At 43.8% G+C, this 16,180-nt stretch overlaps 2 protein-coding genes across 2 annotated transcripts; one reads left to right on the forward strand and one right to left on the reverse strand.

Moving 5' to 3' along the window:
- The first annotated feature begins 2,499 nt into the window (after positions 1 to 2,499).
- LOC123187021 (protein RAE1) lies at positions 2,500 to 10,365 on the forward strand. Its single transcript, XM_044598771.1, has 12 exons — positions 2,500 to 2,714; positions 3,625 to 3,703; positions 3,806 to 3,892; positions 3,977 to 4,042; positions 4,149 to 4,342; positions 5,546 to 5,687; positions 5,824 to 5,904; positions 7,954 to 8,082; positions 8,773 to 8,850; positions 9,423 to 9,494; positions 9,725 to 9,805; positions 9,944 to 10,365. The coding sequence occupies exons 2-12, from the start codon at positions 3,650 to 3,652 to the stop codon at positions 9,989 to 9,991; spliced, it is 1,032 nt and encodes a 343-aa protein (XP_044454706.1). The 5' UTR covers positions 2,500 to 2,714; positions 3,625 to 3,649; the 3' UTR covers positions 9,992 to 10,365.
- A 740-nt stretch (positions 10,366 to 11,105) lies between these two features.
- On the reverse strand, positions 11,106 to 14,277 carry LOC123187029 (putative F-box/LRR-repeat protein 23). The gene is made up of 2 exons (XM_044598784.1): positions 13,807 to 14,277; positions 11,106 to 12,053 (listed from the first exon to the last, which is right to left on the reverse strand). The coding sequence occupies exons 1-2, from the start codon at positions 14,136 to 14,138 to the stop codon at positions 11,399 to 11,401; spliced, it is 987 nt and encodes a 328-aa protein (XP_044454719.1). The 5' UTR covers positions 14,139 to 14,277; the 3' UTR covers positions 11,106 to 11,398.
- Positions 14,278 to 16,180: the final 1,903 nt, after the last annotated feature.

The following is a 16,180-nucleotide window of genomic DNA, read 5'->3' on the forward strand; positions in this document are numbered from 1 at the left end:
TTTAGAGTTGAAACTTTAGGCCATTTTTTGTCGGACGCAGGTACTAAATTTGTGATTTCATTGGTCGCTCATACCAAGTATCAAGAGTTCAAATTTAAGTTTCTTTTCAAAATTCATGAAGAAACATTCAAAATGGATCTTATTTGAAAGCCCTCGTCACGAGAAATATGAATATGAAAACAGAACATAATTTGGAATTTTTATTCAAAAGATATGAAAGTTTGAAAATCAAAAGCCAAAAGAAAAAGCACACGCGAGGGACTCAGTACCTTCGCACCTGCGTGCCCCAAATCTACATACAATTTTTGGTGGCACATTTGAGATAGGAAAATTATGAGTATTAGTTGGACATATGGGCGGTGAGAGTAGGGGGATTAACGAGCTACTCGGCTAAGCTTACGAGCAAAAAAAAAACTCGGATCGGCTTCGTTCATTTAAAGCTCGTGAGCACTCACGAGTACTCATGAACAGATTTTACCCCCTTTAGCTTCAGTCCTGATATATTTTTTGTGAAGGAACAAAGTCACCACATGAGGTGTGTGGTAGTTATTGTCTTCTGTGGGTTAGGTTGGATCCGTTAGATGGAATAGATAGGTTGAGGTGCAAAAAATGTTGTCACTTTACATAAGGGCTCATTTGGTTTGGAGGAATTTTGCAGGGAAAAAATTTCTTTAGAGGCCTTTGATTTGTAGGAATAGAATTCTTTTTTTTTCTTTTGCAAGAAAACATCCGACCTATTCATCTCCAAACGGCAATACAACAAACACCAGAAGTAATTAAAATTACATCCTGATCTGTAAAATCCTATTTCTATGGAGGAGTTCTTTCTATCCTCCACATTTCATAGTAAAATAAACACTAGGTTAGACTCAATTGAAAAAATAATATAATGTGAACCAAAGGACATCTCTCTTCCTTTTCCCTACTTATAGGATATGAAATACTCACTCCATCCATCTATATCTATACCAATATAAAAAGACCCAGGACAGATCCAACTGATCTTGACCATCAAACCGGGTCAATCCAACGACCTACACTGCTCCAATGGCGAGCGTTCAACATGTTTAACATGTAATTAATATCATACCAAATATTACACTAATCACAGAACTATCACACAAATAATAGCATACCTAATATCCACGTGCAATTAATATATTGCCTGAATATTAACGTGCATTGCACGTGCACATTCACTAGTATATGCAGGGCCTAATGTGTTTTTCAAAACTGTCTTTGACTATTCATAAGATTAATAGTATATGAGATGTATAATATGAAAATTATATTATTGGAAGCTCCTTTCACGCACAAATTTGACGGTATGCTTTGTGTAACATGCATGTCATATATCATTGCTCTAACATGTGGTCAAAGTTAGTCTCAAAAAATGCATTAGACCCTATATATATGGATAGAGGGAGTATATGACATCTCATTTCCTACAATTTTTCCTATTCCTATAATATTCATATCCTATAAACCAAAGGAGGTCCAAAAGTTGAACGGCCGGCTCTCGTATCACTGCTCGCGGACGCGTTCATGGACGGATACCGTGTACATTGTAGGGGTCCATGTTTGAGATGCCCTTAAGTTAGTTGCGAAGCGCTACCTCCGTCTCAAAATATACGACAATTTTAGGCTAACAATAGTGATAAGGGCGACTCTGAAAAAAATGTATTAGCAAGAGCAACTCCAACACGCCGACTCAAACGAACGACGCTTTTGTCCGTTTGGGTCAGCCCGACGGACACCCATATCCGCTTTTTTAAACATACTAGTTTTTGGAAAAAATGGGAACAAAATTTGAAACCTGGACAAAATAAAAAATGCAAACACTTTCTGAAAAATTCAAAAATTGGAGCAACTTTTTGAACATGAAATGTGTGAGGAAAATGTTGAATACTCCCTCCGTGAAGAAATGTAGTGATCTAAACGCTTTTATATATTTTTACAAAGGGAATGTTTTTTTTAAAAATGAACAACTTTGTAAAAATGGGAACACTTTTTTGAAACATAAAAAATTGGTTTTATTTTCATCGGTTTATTTTGGACATTTTCCGAAAAAGAATGGAAAAGTAAGCCACGGGCCGATCAAGCATCCGAACCGAGAGCGAAGTCAACGTCCGCATCAACCACCTCAGCGTGCCGATCAAGCCATTTGTTTGGAAGGGCCGAGCCGGGCCGCCGCGGAGGCCACACCCAGCGTGCATCCGACGCGACGCGCTACACCAGCCTATACATCCCTTCAGCAGTTGAGCAGCAGTGGTTACCTGTGGTTGAGTTGGATAGGTGGACAGTGGTATTCCCGATCCATCAGGATTCAAATCCTAATGCTCGCATTATTTCTGGATTTATTTTAGGATTTTCGGCGATGCGCTTTTAATGGAAGGAGACATTCCTGTCAACGACGAGGCGCCTACGGTGACTTCGTAAATCTCAAGATCATATACCGGCTCAGTCTTTTGGAGGTGCTCATAGGGGTAGGGTGTGCGTGTATGCGTTCATAGGGGTAAGGGTATGCGTGTGTATACGAGCGTTTGTGTCTGTACTGATGCTGAGAAAAAAAAAGCAGTTGAGCGGCAGCGACCGTCTCCGCCTCCTCCTCCCAGACGACTCGAGAATCCTCCTCCCCACACCTCCCTCGGCGCCACTTCGCAGCCCCCAGCCGCAACCGCGCCGTCACCGACCGCTCCCCGTCCGGCCGTCAGGTAAGCCCCCCGAGCCCTCCTCGCTGCTCCGCTCCGCTCGCGCCGTCTCTCTAGCTAGCTAGGGTTCCCGGCACCGATTCGGCGGCGCTCGCTCGCGCGCCGGGGCCGCGCCTCGGCGCAATGCTCGTCGCCGCGCTGCTGGTTTGGAGGAAGCTCTGATCCGGTGGCCGGCGCTGCTCGCTCGCTCGCTCGCGGTCTCCGCAGCAAATCGGCCGCATCCAGCGGCCCGTGCGAGCTCAGGATAGTTCGTTTGTTTCCCTAACGAGTGCGAGCTTAGGATCCGTTGGTCAGGCCGAGAGGGGCAGCTTGCGCGCGCTTGCGGGGCTACCTCTGACTGATTCCGCTGTCGTGGTGGGGATTGAGTGGTCGGGGTGTAGGCCTTTGCAGGAGCTCGTATTATCACTCGGATCCAGGCATTCAGCAGGTTAACATTTGACGAATTTTGGACCTGCATTGTTGCGGGGATAGCGTTTATGCTGGCTTTGGCGCGGTGATTTTGTGTATGCAAACTTTTGGGGCTCCCTCCTAGTGATTTCACTGTTGGGTTGTGGGAATCGGGTGGTCGGGGTGTAGGCATTTGTAGTGGAGCGATCCCAGGTTTTATGACCAGACATTTAGACGAAATTTGGACCTGCACTATCGTGGCACGTATCAGGGGGTAGCATTTATTCGGGTTTTGGCGCGACACCTTTTTTGTCAGGATTTTGTGGTGCAAACTTAAATAATGACTTCACTAATGTTGAACACTGGTTCTGTTACCATGGACTTTGGACTGTCAAAATCATTCGTTTTCGTAGGCTGAGCTACTTTAAGTTGTGTTACGTATGCTCTCGTGTGCGTGGGAGACTCCACATGCTGATTTCTCTTACCTGCTTCTCATGGTCACTGGATTGTGATGTTTCTTTTCCAGATTTTGAAGGTTCACAGCAGGAGAGATGGCAACTCTAACCAGCCTTGCCTCAAACCCGAATCCAAACAAGTCATTCGAGGTGTGATACTTTTTGTGGCCATGTCTGTCCTGCTTTTATTTTTTGCGTCTTGTCATTCTGCAAATGCTACATGTTCTCTGCAACGGTTGCTTTCAAGTGCAGGTCCTGCCTAATCCGGGTGACTCCCTCTCAAGCCTCAGTTTTAGCCCGAAAAGCAATCTTCTGGTGGCAACTTCCTGGGATAACCAGGTAATTTTGTTTCTGCTGTAATTTTCAGTGAGCTTTCATTATTGTGATGTATCTTACTAGGAGTGTCTTTTGAGTTTTGTGCAGGTGAGGTGTTGGGAGATAGGTAATGGTAACAGTCAGCCAAAGGCATCCATATCACATGATCAGCCAGTATGTTCTCAAACATATTTCTCCTGATAGTACTTTCATCTTACATATTAGAGTGGTTCCTTACCTGTTTACTTGGTATGATGATTGATTTGTTTCCTTCCATCAGGTGCTCTGCTCAGCCTGGAAAGATGATGGGACTACTGTCTTCTCTGGAGGGTGTGATAAACAGGTCAAAATGTGGCCTCTGCTGTCTGGTGGGCAGGCTCAGACGGTTGCAATGCATGATGCACCTGTCAAGGAGGTCTCTTGGATTTCTCAGATGAATCTTCTTGTCTCGGGAAGCTGGGACAAGACGCTAAGGTGCAAGAACAATATTCCTCTCCACCCTCGGTATTCTTTTTACATGGAAATTGAGCGCATATCACCCATGTCTGATCCTAAATTGTTATTTATGGCTGTTTTGCGTTATGGAATTCGTGTTGTTTGTGGTATCTTTTCTGTACTTCATGTGTTTTGCATTAATGTTCACACATTGGCCAATTTTAATGGCGATTTCATGCAATTTATGAAGAAACTGCAATTATGGAGTTTCACAAGCCCTAACCAAATATTGTAGAAGGTCTATCTCAAGCAGTTTATATTTCCACTCATTTTGTATGCCTTCTTTGATCCTGAAGAGTTTTCTACTGCTTGTTGAATCATACTGCCCTATTCTTATCAAAGGTTGTGCACTTTCTGGGTATCATCTGTACTATTTATGGCCGCAGTGGATTTTTCGGCAGAAGTTTTTATAAAAGTAACTGTTGACGTAGAGACAGTTACTATATTAAATGTACATCTTGTGATTAGTGTTAGAAATGTTCGTTTCAAGTTTTATCATCATCTTTATGAAGATTATTTAGGAAGCATCAAGTTAGGTTCTGGCTGTCAGTTTAAACATGAGCACAGATTGAGCATAGGCGATAATCATGGTAGGTAGGAGGCCAGTGACCGGGAACCTTGTGGGACCTGCCGGCGTACCCGTGATAGCAGAAGGGGTGCATGGGACACGACACTGGAATTAAGGCAGGAAGAAACAGAGAAAGAAACATTGGGGATTAGACTTCGTAGCCAATTCATAAAAAATGTGGTTGCATCATTTTGTAGAGGTTGGCCTTAACATATGACTAAGAAACAAAACAAACAAAGACTCTTCCCTAAACTGAATGCTGCAAATACCAAGACACCATTTAGGGCACGGGCTCAGGCTGAAGTCATCTAGGTCTCAGACATGCCAAAACAGAGTGGGACAAGGACAAGCTGAAACTGACTAGTCCTAGGTTTCCCGGGGCAACTCCTGTTCAGCTGGAGGTCTGGATGCGTGGTGCCTTCTTTGATACATGGACCTCATGTGGCACTTCTGTTGTGTGTTCGTGTTGTCTGCTTATTTTCCTTTGTCTGTATCATGCTGAAAGTAATACATTTGGGTTGTGCTTTGATCTTCCTTCTCATTACAACTTTTAGCTCTGATCCTTATGACTTGTTTCTAGTCCGCTGTCAATGCTGACCATCATACTATTGTAGGTATTGGGACACAAGACAGCCAAATCCTGCCCATGTTCAGCAACTTCCTGATCGTTGCTACGCACTTGCTGTGAATTATCCCCTTATGATTGTGGGAACAGCTGATCGCAATATTGTGATCTTCAACTTGCAGAATCCTCAGGTAATTTTGCTTCCTAACTGACTATGCATGTGCTCCTTTTATTTTCAGTTCTTTTGGTGGTGGTGCTCATGCTTTTACTGTCATTGACTTATATTTTGAACTGACTGACTTAATTTCATCTCTGGTGTGATGTTAGACTGAGTTTAAGCGTATTCAATCACCTCTGAAATACCAGACACGGTGCGTTGCTGCCTTTCCAGATCAACAAGGATTCCTGGTAATGCCATATTTTCTTGTGTCTTTTACTCTAAGCATACTTCCGTTGTTCGAATACATAACTGGTTGTTACTATGCTTGAAGTTTAATCACATGTTCTTCTCTACCTATCCCATCATAATTACTCCCTGCTTTCTGCGGTTTATAGGGTTTATGTCATTTTTTCCCCATTTTATATGTCTCAATTTTATTGCTCCCATTCACATGTTCAGATTTCAAGGTGCATTAAATCATTGCATGGAAGGGAAAAGATAAAACCCACCAATGCATGTAAAAAGTTCTTGTTCATTTATTGGTCATGCATGCATGCATTGCAATTAATACGTTGGTAAACACAATTTCTTGAGGAAGACGAGCCCCATAAATTATTCCACCACTCACCATCTACCTTGGTTGGTGAGATTTTTAAATTGAGCCCTATAAACCAGAAGGGAGGGAGTATTTATGTTGCCTTACGTTAATTTTATCTAGTAGCATGAGTTTTCAACATTAAACATTTGGTCGATATGTTACAACCTTACTTGAATTAGCTTTAGGCGTTGGCCTGCCATCATTTGCTGTGTAAGAGCATCCACAGTGTTACGTTTTGCTGCCTCCAAGGCAGCCTCTAAGGCCATAGACGCAGGCACCATACACTCTGAGAATAGCCTCTAAGCTAAATTTGCTTAGTGTCGACGCTATGCTTGGAGGCTGCCTCCAATTATTTCCATGAAATTAAATAATTTGCTGGCCCTACATGTCATAGAAGGAGACTGCATCGACGCTATGCTTGGAGGCTGCCTCCAATTATTTCCATGAAATTAAATAATTTGCTGGCCCTACATGTCATAGAAGGAGACTGCATCTCATGTCAAGAGGATGAGAAGGAGCCCCTTGGGTAATCAATGTATTATTCCTCGTGGGGACACCTTAGAGGCAGAGAACATTTGCTATAACACTAAGGAATTTTGAGCTGACTCTAACAGCCAGACGTGGGTCCCAGTTTGGAGGCAAGCCAGCCTCTAAGCATTTTGGGTGCCCTAATGGGTGTTGTTCCTTCAGTGATCTGCATTCAAACTTCCTACCCCTCTATTCGGATAAATAAGGCATATTGATTGTGAAATCAAACTTGACTGACTATAAATCCTATAATATGTGATTTAGTGACACAAAATTGATAGCATTGGATTCGTTTTCAGAAGTACTTTGTTATGATTTTGATAAAATATGATAGAAGAAATTTATGGCCAAAGATTGAACCCGAGCAGTCAAAATATGCCTTGTATATCTGGACGGAGGGTGTATTCTAGGAATGTTAATCCAATATAAATGTCACTAATTGGCATCTTTCTAGTTAGTCTCAAAAGCTGCATAAAAGAAGAGGATGCAGTTTACCTTAATGTTTTGACCAACTCCAATTGTGTTGCAAACAATTTCCTTCACCAAAACTGTAGAAACGGATCTTAGTCTATAGCAAATGTCACGAGCCCATCCTTGCAAAGGGGATCGGAGAGGGGAAGGGGGATGAGATCGAGACTTGGAGAAGGGGGGATTTCTTCCCAAGGGAGGAGGTACAGATTAGGTGAGAGGTTCAGAGACTTGACATAATTTCCACACACGCACACCTACTTGCTCCAGTTGGCTATATAGCCAGGCAACACTTGGCAACTCGCCTTACAGGTGGGTCCGTGCCAGTAGGCAGCGGGGCCCACCGAATCACACGTCCACCGCATCAGGTCCTGATGATGCCGGTGTGACAGAACTACAAATAGTAAAAGCATTCAAGGCTTTAAGCAATTGTTTTTGAACTACAAATCTTTAGATGTGTATGGTTCCACATTTGCCTACTCTTCATCTGCTTGTGGGTGTTTTTATAATGGGTGGTGGTTTCATCATGGGATTTGATCAATCAAATTTTGCTGTTGCACAATGATCTTTTTCTACATCAATGAACTGCCTATATTGGATAAAGCTGGTCGATACCTGGCAATAGTTTTATTTATTGTTCTTTCCATATGACTTGGGCAAAAGGATTTTTTTACATGTAACTGACACCTGATTTTGTTTAAAGGTGGGTTCCATAGAAGGAAGAGTTGGTGTGCATCATATTGATGATTCACAGCAAAGCAAAAACTTCACATTCAAATGTCACAGGGAAGGAAATGATATCTTCTCTGTCAATTCACTCAACTTTCACCCTGTAAGATCTCTATCTTGTTCTCTTTATCTCTGTGTCATTCTTCTACTCCCTCCGTCCCAAAATAAGTGTCTCAACTTTGTACTAACTTTAGTACAAAGTTCTAAAGTTAGTACAAAGTTGAGATACTTATTTTGGGACAGAGGGAGTATTTCATTAGTCCACTTTTGCTGTTATGGAAAATGCTAATGGCGACTTCTGTTGAGCTTTAGTCTATATGTCTCCGTCATCATGATTTCTAAAATACCGAAAGCTCAGTTCGTTGTCTTCCACAATATGTGTTGAGCTTTATTCGATACAGATACCTACCATACTCAAACTAATATAATAACCACTATGCGTGAAGGCATACATATGTTTGTAAACTACTCCAAATTGATCAAGCAATATTTTGCACAAATAAAAATCCCAACAGATTAGCTTCAGTTTAATTGAGCAACTCAAAATCGTACCTATTTGTTACAGACACATCGAAGAGAAGCGTTTCTGATTCTTCTTTTGCTAACTTTGGCATCTTATTCATTGGATTGGTATATGCTTGGGTGATGATACTTTACATCCATTTAGTTGAGTGTTCTTATTGGCTATATATTTCACTGGAAAATGCAACTGACTGGTGATAATTGTGAAGTATGGAAATTCAGTTAGTGAAGTTACTTTATGGGATTTCATGTTATTTACCACTTGGCACAGGTTCATCACACGTTTGCCACAGCTGGATCTGATGGTGCTTTCAACTTTTGGGATAAGGATAGCAAGCAGAGACTTAAGGTTTGTCTATTCCTATTTTTTTTTCTTTCTGTTTTCCCCTCTTGTTAGCCTATGTTTTCTTGATTGTATTCAATGATTTCAAGATGGCTTCACTTTGTTGTGATCTGTGGACATTGATGGTCTGCATATAAATTCTTTGTGGATGTGCATGCATAGGTGAAATCAACCTGAGCTCAAGATAATAAACTCACTATCATGGCCATGAGCAGAAAAAATATTAGTTCATAAATGTTATCACCAATTCTGATTTTCCCAGCCCTGTCATCCTGCCTTCTTTGGCGTTTAGTATGCACTTCTTTTTATTCTTGATGAAAGCATGTTATACATTTATTACTCAACTGCATGGAACCTCTGCAGTAAGAGGCATCTGTGTAATTTGTGATCAGATAACATTTTAGCTTGTAGACATAGCATACAGAGTGTTGCATTCTGACAGTTGCTTACTTGCTTAGCATAGAGGGCTATCTGGGTGTGCCCAAGTTTTATTTCTTGAGTTCTCTCATTTATCATACACCTTCTGGTGTTTTGCACATAACATATTCTTACATTTGCCCTACACTGCTTCTATACAGGCTTTCAGTCGGTGTCCTCAACCCATTCCTTGCAGTAGCTTCAATAATGATGGCTCAATATTTGCTTACGGGGTAAGTGATGCTTTTGAGTGTCTTGTTATCACCATGTTTTTGGATTGGGTCCAGTTTAGATATGTGACATGTCTGTTATTTTTCCTGCGCCTTATTTAATATGCGGAAGAAATCAGCTCCTGATGTATCAGCTCGATAAATAATTCATGTTCCTTTTGAACTGCTATCTTGTCGTGTCCTCTGAATTCCAAGTTCTGAATACAACCATAATTATCATTGCTGGGGAGTAGGTCTGCTATGACTGGAGCCGTGGTGCTGAGAACCATAATCCTGCAAATGCAAAGACATCCATCTATCTCCACAGTCCCCAGGTAGTCTTCGAGTGCTGATATCACTGTGAAATTCCCCTTATATTTTCGAGATCATGGATATAATTTGACATCCATTCCTGTTTTTATTTTATTTTATTATGTTATCTTTTGGCACTCAACTTGCCTCATTCTGAACAGGAAGCTGAGGTGAAAGGAAAGCCAAGAATCGCAACAGGACGGAAGTGATGGCATCCTGCCTGCTGAAAAGTCGATAGTTGTGCAAGAGATGATGTATATTCAAGGGCCTTGCCTTGACGTGTCCTCTGGTTGTTCTTGGTTCGGCCACCTGTTAGATGAAAAGTCTACTCCCAGCAACCAGTGATAGGTTACTTAGCCGTAGGTCGTAGCACATAGCTGTTCCTGTAATGCATAGTTGTCCGAAGGAATGTTTTCCGGTGTTCTTCTGTTGTGATATAGTCAGGTCAGTGCGTAGTCTTTTGAAAAGGAGAAAGTCTTCAGTGCCTTGTATGTGGTGTAGATCTTTGGAAATATGGGCATGATATTTGGTGGAGTTATTCTGAGACCATATATATAATATATACCCCCTCCGTTCTAAATTATTTGTCTTGGATTTGTCTAGACTCATTTTAGTGCTAGATACATCCGTATCTAGACAAATCTAAGACAAGTAGTTCTGACGATTTATGGTTTGAATCTTATTTACAACGTATAAAATTACACTGACCATGTTCGTGAACCCAGTTTATCTAAGTTGTAAGTCGTGCCAGCCGCAAGTCACTTTGGACTTGGAGCATGGCCACATCGAGCATGCTATGTTTTATGTTTGAAAAAAAAATATGGCTAGAAAAATTCCGATGTATTTTCCGTGCCTATATATAGATGTGTAGTGTATCTATACAAGTTTCATCAATATATGTGTTTGTATGTGAGACTACCAAAAAGACAAAATACATGCAAAAGATTGGCTTGTTTTTGATGTTTTGGGGCTGGATTCTTTTCTTTTATCGTGCAGTGTATTATTGAACGAAAGTTAACAGAAGCGTAGCAAACATCCATACATATATCCGTGTAAAGAAAACTCTTTTCAAAACTTCCAAATGCCATTTTCGAGTTGTTTAACATAATGTGCTCCAAAAATCCGTCCTTCAGTACCGGCCACGTCACAGTTACGTTTGAGTTGCAATAGTTCCACAGAAGTCTCATCTGTCACTGGGTGCACAAGCCGGCATTTCATTATTGCAAGCAACAACTGCACAAGCTTGTGAGCTTTATGCCGTCAGTTTAAACAGATTCAGCTCAACACGATTCGATAACCACGACACGGGCAAACACTAGGACATCATCAACCTAACACGACATAACATTGGTGTCAATACTTAATTTACAGGATTTTATTGCGTGACCGAATCACAAGTGCGGCGTAAATTACAATCACAGATATAAAGCGAACCCAGTCTCACAGCGAGAGTAGACCAGTTAACACACCGGAGACACAAACATACGAGAATCGACCTTCGATAACAAAGTGCGTGAACCCAGCTTCAAGAATCTCAACACAGGTAAAGACCACATTGCTTCGGCACCAAGTTCCCTGTCCTTCCACGTGAGAACCCGGTCCTGGTCACAGCTCCTTCAGACATCATCGAACACGTCATCATACATGTCAGCATCCGAGCCCACGCCGTCGATATAATCATCCATGTCATCGAAATCAGCATCCTCGTCGTCGGTGACCACGTCCAGCAGATCATCGTACATGTCGACCTCGATGTCGGAACCGCCGGGGTAGTCATCACTGATAGTGAGGTAAGCCCGGTACTTGAAGTCGGAGATGGGGTCCCGAGGAAGCCTGAGGTTCCCGATCCTGGCGCACTTGGACCTCAGGGCGTCGTCCATCTGGAGGTTGCAGCAGCGGCGCACGTCGAGGGACTCGAGGCGGGGGCAGTGGTCGAGGATCGCGGCCAGTCCGGTGTTGGTCAGGTTGTTGCCGATCAGCTGGAGGTCTCGGAGCTCAGGCATGCTGCTTGCGATCCCGAGCGCTCCCGTGTCATCATCCATGCCCTCAAAGGCCGCGAACCCCCTTTGGAGGATCGTCCAGCGCTCGTTCAGCCGAAATGATTTCAGTTGTGGGCAGGCTCTGCCGACTAACTCGCACACGTTGCTGTTCAGTGAGCAGAATGTGATCTCCAGCTCCTCAAGCTGAGGAAAGCCCTTGACTGCCTCTGCCAGCGCCTCGTTGGATACTTCATCACACAAGCTGAGTTGAAGGCTCTTCAGCGAGGGTGCCCTGCATTGAGACATGGCAAGTTCTTATCTAACACAAACATTTAAGCTAATGCGAAACCCAATCATGCTTCCAAGCTCAGGACAAGAAATAACACTAGAACAACAGAATTGATTGAAATAACCATGTGAAAGTAAAACATTCCATGCTGTTAGATTCATCATAGTCTTCAAATAAGTCTAACTCTAGTCACATGCAAATGAACTTCAGCATGCAGTTCTAAACAAAATACGACATGACTTGATACTGTATCTGAAGTCTTAGCTCTACATATCACATCTAGTCAAACCATTAGAAGAAGAGGACAACGAGCCATGTTTTAGGTGGTAAAGAAGTGGGATCTGTTTATTTCAATGCACCAAAAGATCAACACAACGAAAAGAAAATAGCAACTCTGACTACCACTACGCTGACCAAGCAAACAAATGGTCACACGAATATGGAGTTATAGACAGCTTAGGGGTTTTGCTTCAGTGAGGGGATATAACAGTCGCAATACCATAACAGAAAGTAGCCAGTAACAGTTTTACATATTTATCGTTTCACTGCATAGTTGTTGACTGATTGTTAATACTATGCGATACAGATTTACACCAGTGGTAACTGGATGGGCATTCAGTAAGGCCCTTAATTTTTTGTATACAAGGAAATGTTGTAGTGGTGGCTCCAACAGTATAATCAATATGACCCAATTCGAGTAAATGATGATTTGAACCCAGGCAGTGGGCCCACCCAATATGTAAGCTAACTATACATGAAGAGTGCAGGCACACGAAAACGTTCATCCTGAAGTACAAGAGTTATTTTGGAAATATTCTGATGGATTGTTGGATAAAAGTGTGAAAGTTTCCCAGGTTGCAAGTTTCTGGATAAACTAAATGCAGGAGAGAACTGTGTACAAGTGAAAGGTATTGGAAGATGCATGAACCAAAAACAGTTACTGGAAGATTAACAGAGAAATCTGCAGCTACCGAAGGCAGGATTGTCAGAAATGCCAAATTCCATCATGCATCAATCTTGCAGTGAAACTGCCTACATCTTTATCAGAAAAAAATGGTACTCAACTGTCAAAGTGATCATTTGGTTTTCTACAGACCTTTTACAGCAAGTAATCTGCTGGAAACCAACAGAAAAGTTCAGATGGCCTTTCCCCCTGTAAAGTCTCCATGCTGAGACTCAACTATCCTTGTATGTTTTAGGGATTGGTCGGTCCCTATGTTACATCCAAGAGCACAATGATACCCCCATTCTGACCAGTCCCAAAAATCCGGGTCTTAGCTGAGATTAGTGGGAACAGGCCAATTCCCTCCAGGAAAACAAACCTTCAGTGTGCTACACTATATACATTTTCCAGGTTGCTCCACATTATATCCAACGCTACGGAATAGACAGAATTTAGCAAGGCACATTGGGTCGCACAAAGACATAGCACTAGAGACTCATGTGATATGTTACAACTTGCAAGCAATCTGCCGTTGGGTACCATTTTACTACTTCATCCAATTCTGTCAGGTTACCAAGAAATTTTGTTTTAACTTGTCAAATCAAACAGCAGAAAGGTCCATTTCCAACTAAAGAATACAGACTTATTTTCAGTTCAAGAGTTCTTCTATGCATTTTAATTTACCAGCAACCGTCCGTCTAACTGAATGAATAAATGAAGCGCCGCATCAACAAATTGGGGAAAAAAAATCCCCATCGTATATGAGAGAAATGGGCATGTGAAACAGGAAGGGGGAGAGCCGCGGCGAGCGACCTGCCGGAGATGTAGCTGAGGAGGGCGTCGGTGACGAAGGTGTCGGCGCAGAAGGACTGGAGGGTGCCGGCGGCGCGGTCGACGGCGGCGCGGGCCATGGCCTCGGCCTCCTCGGTCTCGAGGATGTCCCCGTGGTGGGTCATGTCGAGGCGGCGCCACAGCGCGGGGTCTCCGTCGGCGAGGCGGCGCCACGCGCGGCACGCCCGCCCGGCCCCCGTCAGGATGTCGGCCACGTCCAGCTTCCCGAACACCGCGAAGAGCGCGTCCGACGGCATCCCCGCCCAGTCGCGGATCTCGACCTCGCCCTCGCCCTCGCCCGCGTCCTCCTCCATGGGCGGCGGTGAGTCGGGGCTAGGCTAGGGTTTGCCGGAATGGGGAGGGGAGGAGAGGTGGTCGGCGTGGGGGTGGGTGAGGAGGAGGACGGAGAGACTTCACTCACCAATCATGCAGCGGTAATTTTTACGGCCCGCTCCCCAAAAACACAACAATGTATGCCCCACAGATATTTACATACATGAGTGTGCTTGTGTTAAATTAGTATATACCAAATCAACGACACTTATTTTGAAACAGAAACGGTATAATCAAAACCCGTGTGTAGTGAAAGAGAAAAAGATGATCTCTTTTGTCAAGAGCTACTAGAGCTTTCCGGTGCCATACTTCCGCGGCTCCCCTTGCTGCCAACCTCTTGGTTGTCGTTCGTAAGGGGGCAACTGAATCCCACGCATGCAGATCATGTAGTTTGTAGGGCCCTGATAGTTTTGGTTTTGGACGCTTGATGTCATGGCTAAAGCGAGGGCGTCGGCCGCGTCGAATAGGAAAGCTTCGTGTCCTTTCCCGACATGGTGTTCCGTTCTTTGATGGGTGTTGGATCCGGGTGTTAGTTTGTTCGAGTGGGGATGGTGTGGCCGCGACATCATTCCTATGGTGAATTTGTGTCCTCGGTCTCTGCCGTTACGACGACGTTTGCTCTGCATCGACGTGGAGGACGATAGGTTGTTCAGGAGCGTGTGCTGGTGTTGTTCTCTGTTGGCGACAACTAGGAGACGGTGGATTCATGGTTCAAGGTTGACAGGTCAGGTTTCCTTCTCTGATATTGTCGCGCGAAGGTGCCAAATCAGGAGTTCGATGGTGCATCTAGGGTGCTGTTGGAAATATGCCCTAGAGGCAATAATAAAAGGATTATTATTATATTTCCTTGTTCATGATAATTGTTTTTTATTCATGCTATAATTGTGTTATCCGGAAATCGTAATACATGTGTGAATACATAGACACCAACATGTCCCTAGTAAGCCTCTAGTTGACTAGCTCGTTGATCAATAGATAGTCATGGTTTCCTGACTATGGACATTGGATGTCATTGATAACGAGATCACATCATTAGGAGAATGATGTGATGGACAAGACCCAATCCTAAACATAGCACAAGATCGTATAGTTCGTTTGCTAGAGTTTTTCCAATGTCAAGTATCTTTTCCTTAGACCATGAGATCGTGTAACTCCCGGATACCGTAGGAGTGCTTTGGGTGTACCAAACGTCACAACGTAACTGTGTGACTATAAAGGTATACTACGGGTATCTCCGAAAGTGTCTGTTGGGTTGACACGGATCAAGACTGGGATTTGTCACTCCGTATGACGGAGAGGTATCTCTGGGCCCACTCGATAATGCATCATCATAATGAGCTCAAAGTGACCAAGTGTCTGGTCACGGGATCATGCATTACGGTACGAGTAAAGTGACTTGCCGGTAACGAGATTGAACGAGGTATTGGGATACCGACGATCGAATCTCGGGCAAGTAACGTACCGATTGACAAAGGGAATTGTATACGGGGTTGCTTGAATCCTCGACATCGTGGTTCATCCGATGAGATCATCGAGGAGCATGTGGTAGCCAACATGGGTATCCAGATACTGCTGTTGGTTATTGACTGGAGAGCCGTCTCGGTCATGTCTACATGTCTCCCGAACCCGTAGGGTCTACACACTTAAGGTTCGGTGACGCTAGGGTTGTAGAGATATGAATATGCAGTAACCCGAAAGTTGTTCGGAGTCTCGGATGAGATCCCGGACGTCACGAGGAGTTCCGGAATGATCCGGAGGTGAAGAATTATATATAGGAAGTGCAGTTTCGGCCATCGGGAGAGTTTCGGGGGTCACCAGTATTGTACCGGGACCACCGGAAGGGTCCCGGGGGTCCACCGGGTGGGGCCACCCATCCCGGAGGGCCCCATGGGCTGAAGTGGGGAGGGGAACCAGCCCATAGTGGGATGGTGCGCTTCCTTTGGCCCACCCCATGCGCCTAGGGTTGGGAACCCTAGGGTGGGGGGGGGGGCACCTGGCTTGGGGGGCACTCCACCCCTTGGCC

Source organism: Triticum aestivum, chromosome 1A, assembly GCF_018294505.1.
Source record: "Triticum aestivum cultivar Chinese Spring chromosome 1A, IWGSC CS RefSeq v2.1, whole genome shotgun sequence".
Classification (NCBI taxonomy): Eukaryota; Viridiplantae; Streptophyta; class Magnoliopsida; order Poales; family Poaceae; genus Triticum; species Triticum aestivum.

Bases quoted from the DNA above. Each gene is read 5' to 3' on its own strand.
- LOC123187021 (XM_044598771.1), top strand. From the start codon at position 3,650: ATGGCAACTCTAACCAGCCTTGCCTCAAACCCGAATCCAAACAAGTCA. The intron at 4,343-5,545 runs GTGCAAGAACAA...ATACTATTGTAG, and splicing joins AGCTGGGACAAGACGCTAAG to GTATTGGGACACAAGACAGC. The intron at 8,851-9,422 runs GTTTGTCTATTC...GCTTCTATACAG, and splicing joins ATAGCAAGCAGAGACTTAAG to GCTTTCAGTCGGTGTCCTCA.
- LOC123187029 (XM_044598784.1), bottom strand. From the start codon at position 14,138: ATGGAGGAGGACGCGGGCGAGGGCGAGGGCGAGGTCGAGATCCGCGAC. The intron at 12,054-13,806 runs GTCGCTCGCCGC...GTCTCAATGCAG, and splicing joins CTCAGCTACATCTCCGGCAG to GGCACCCTCGCTGAAGAGCC.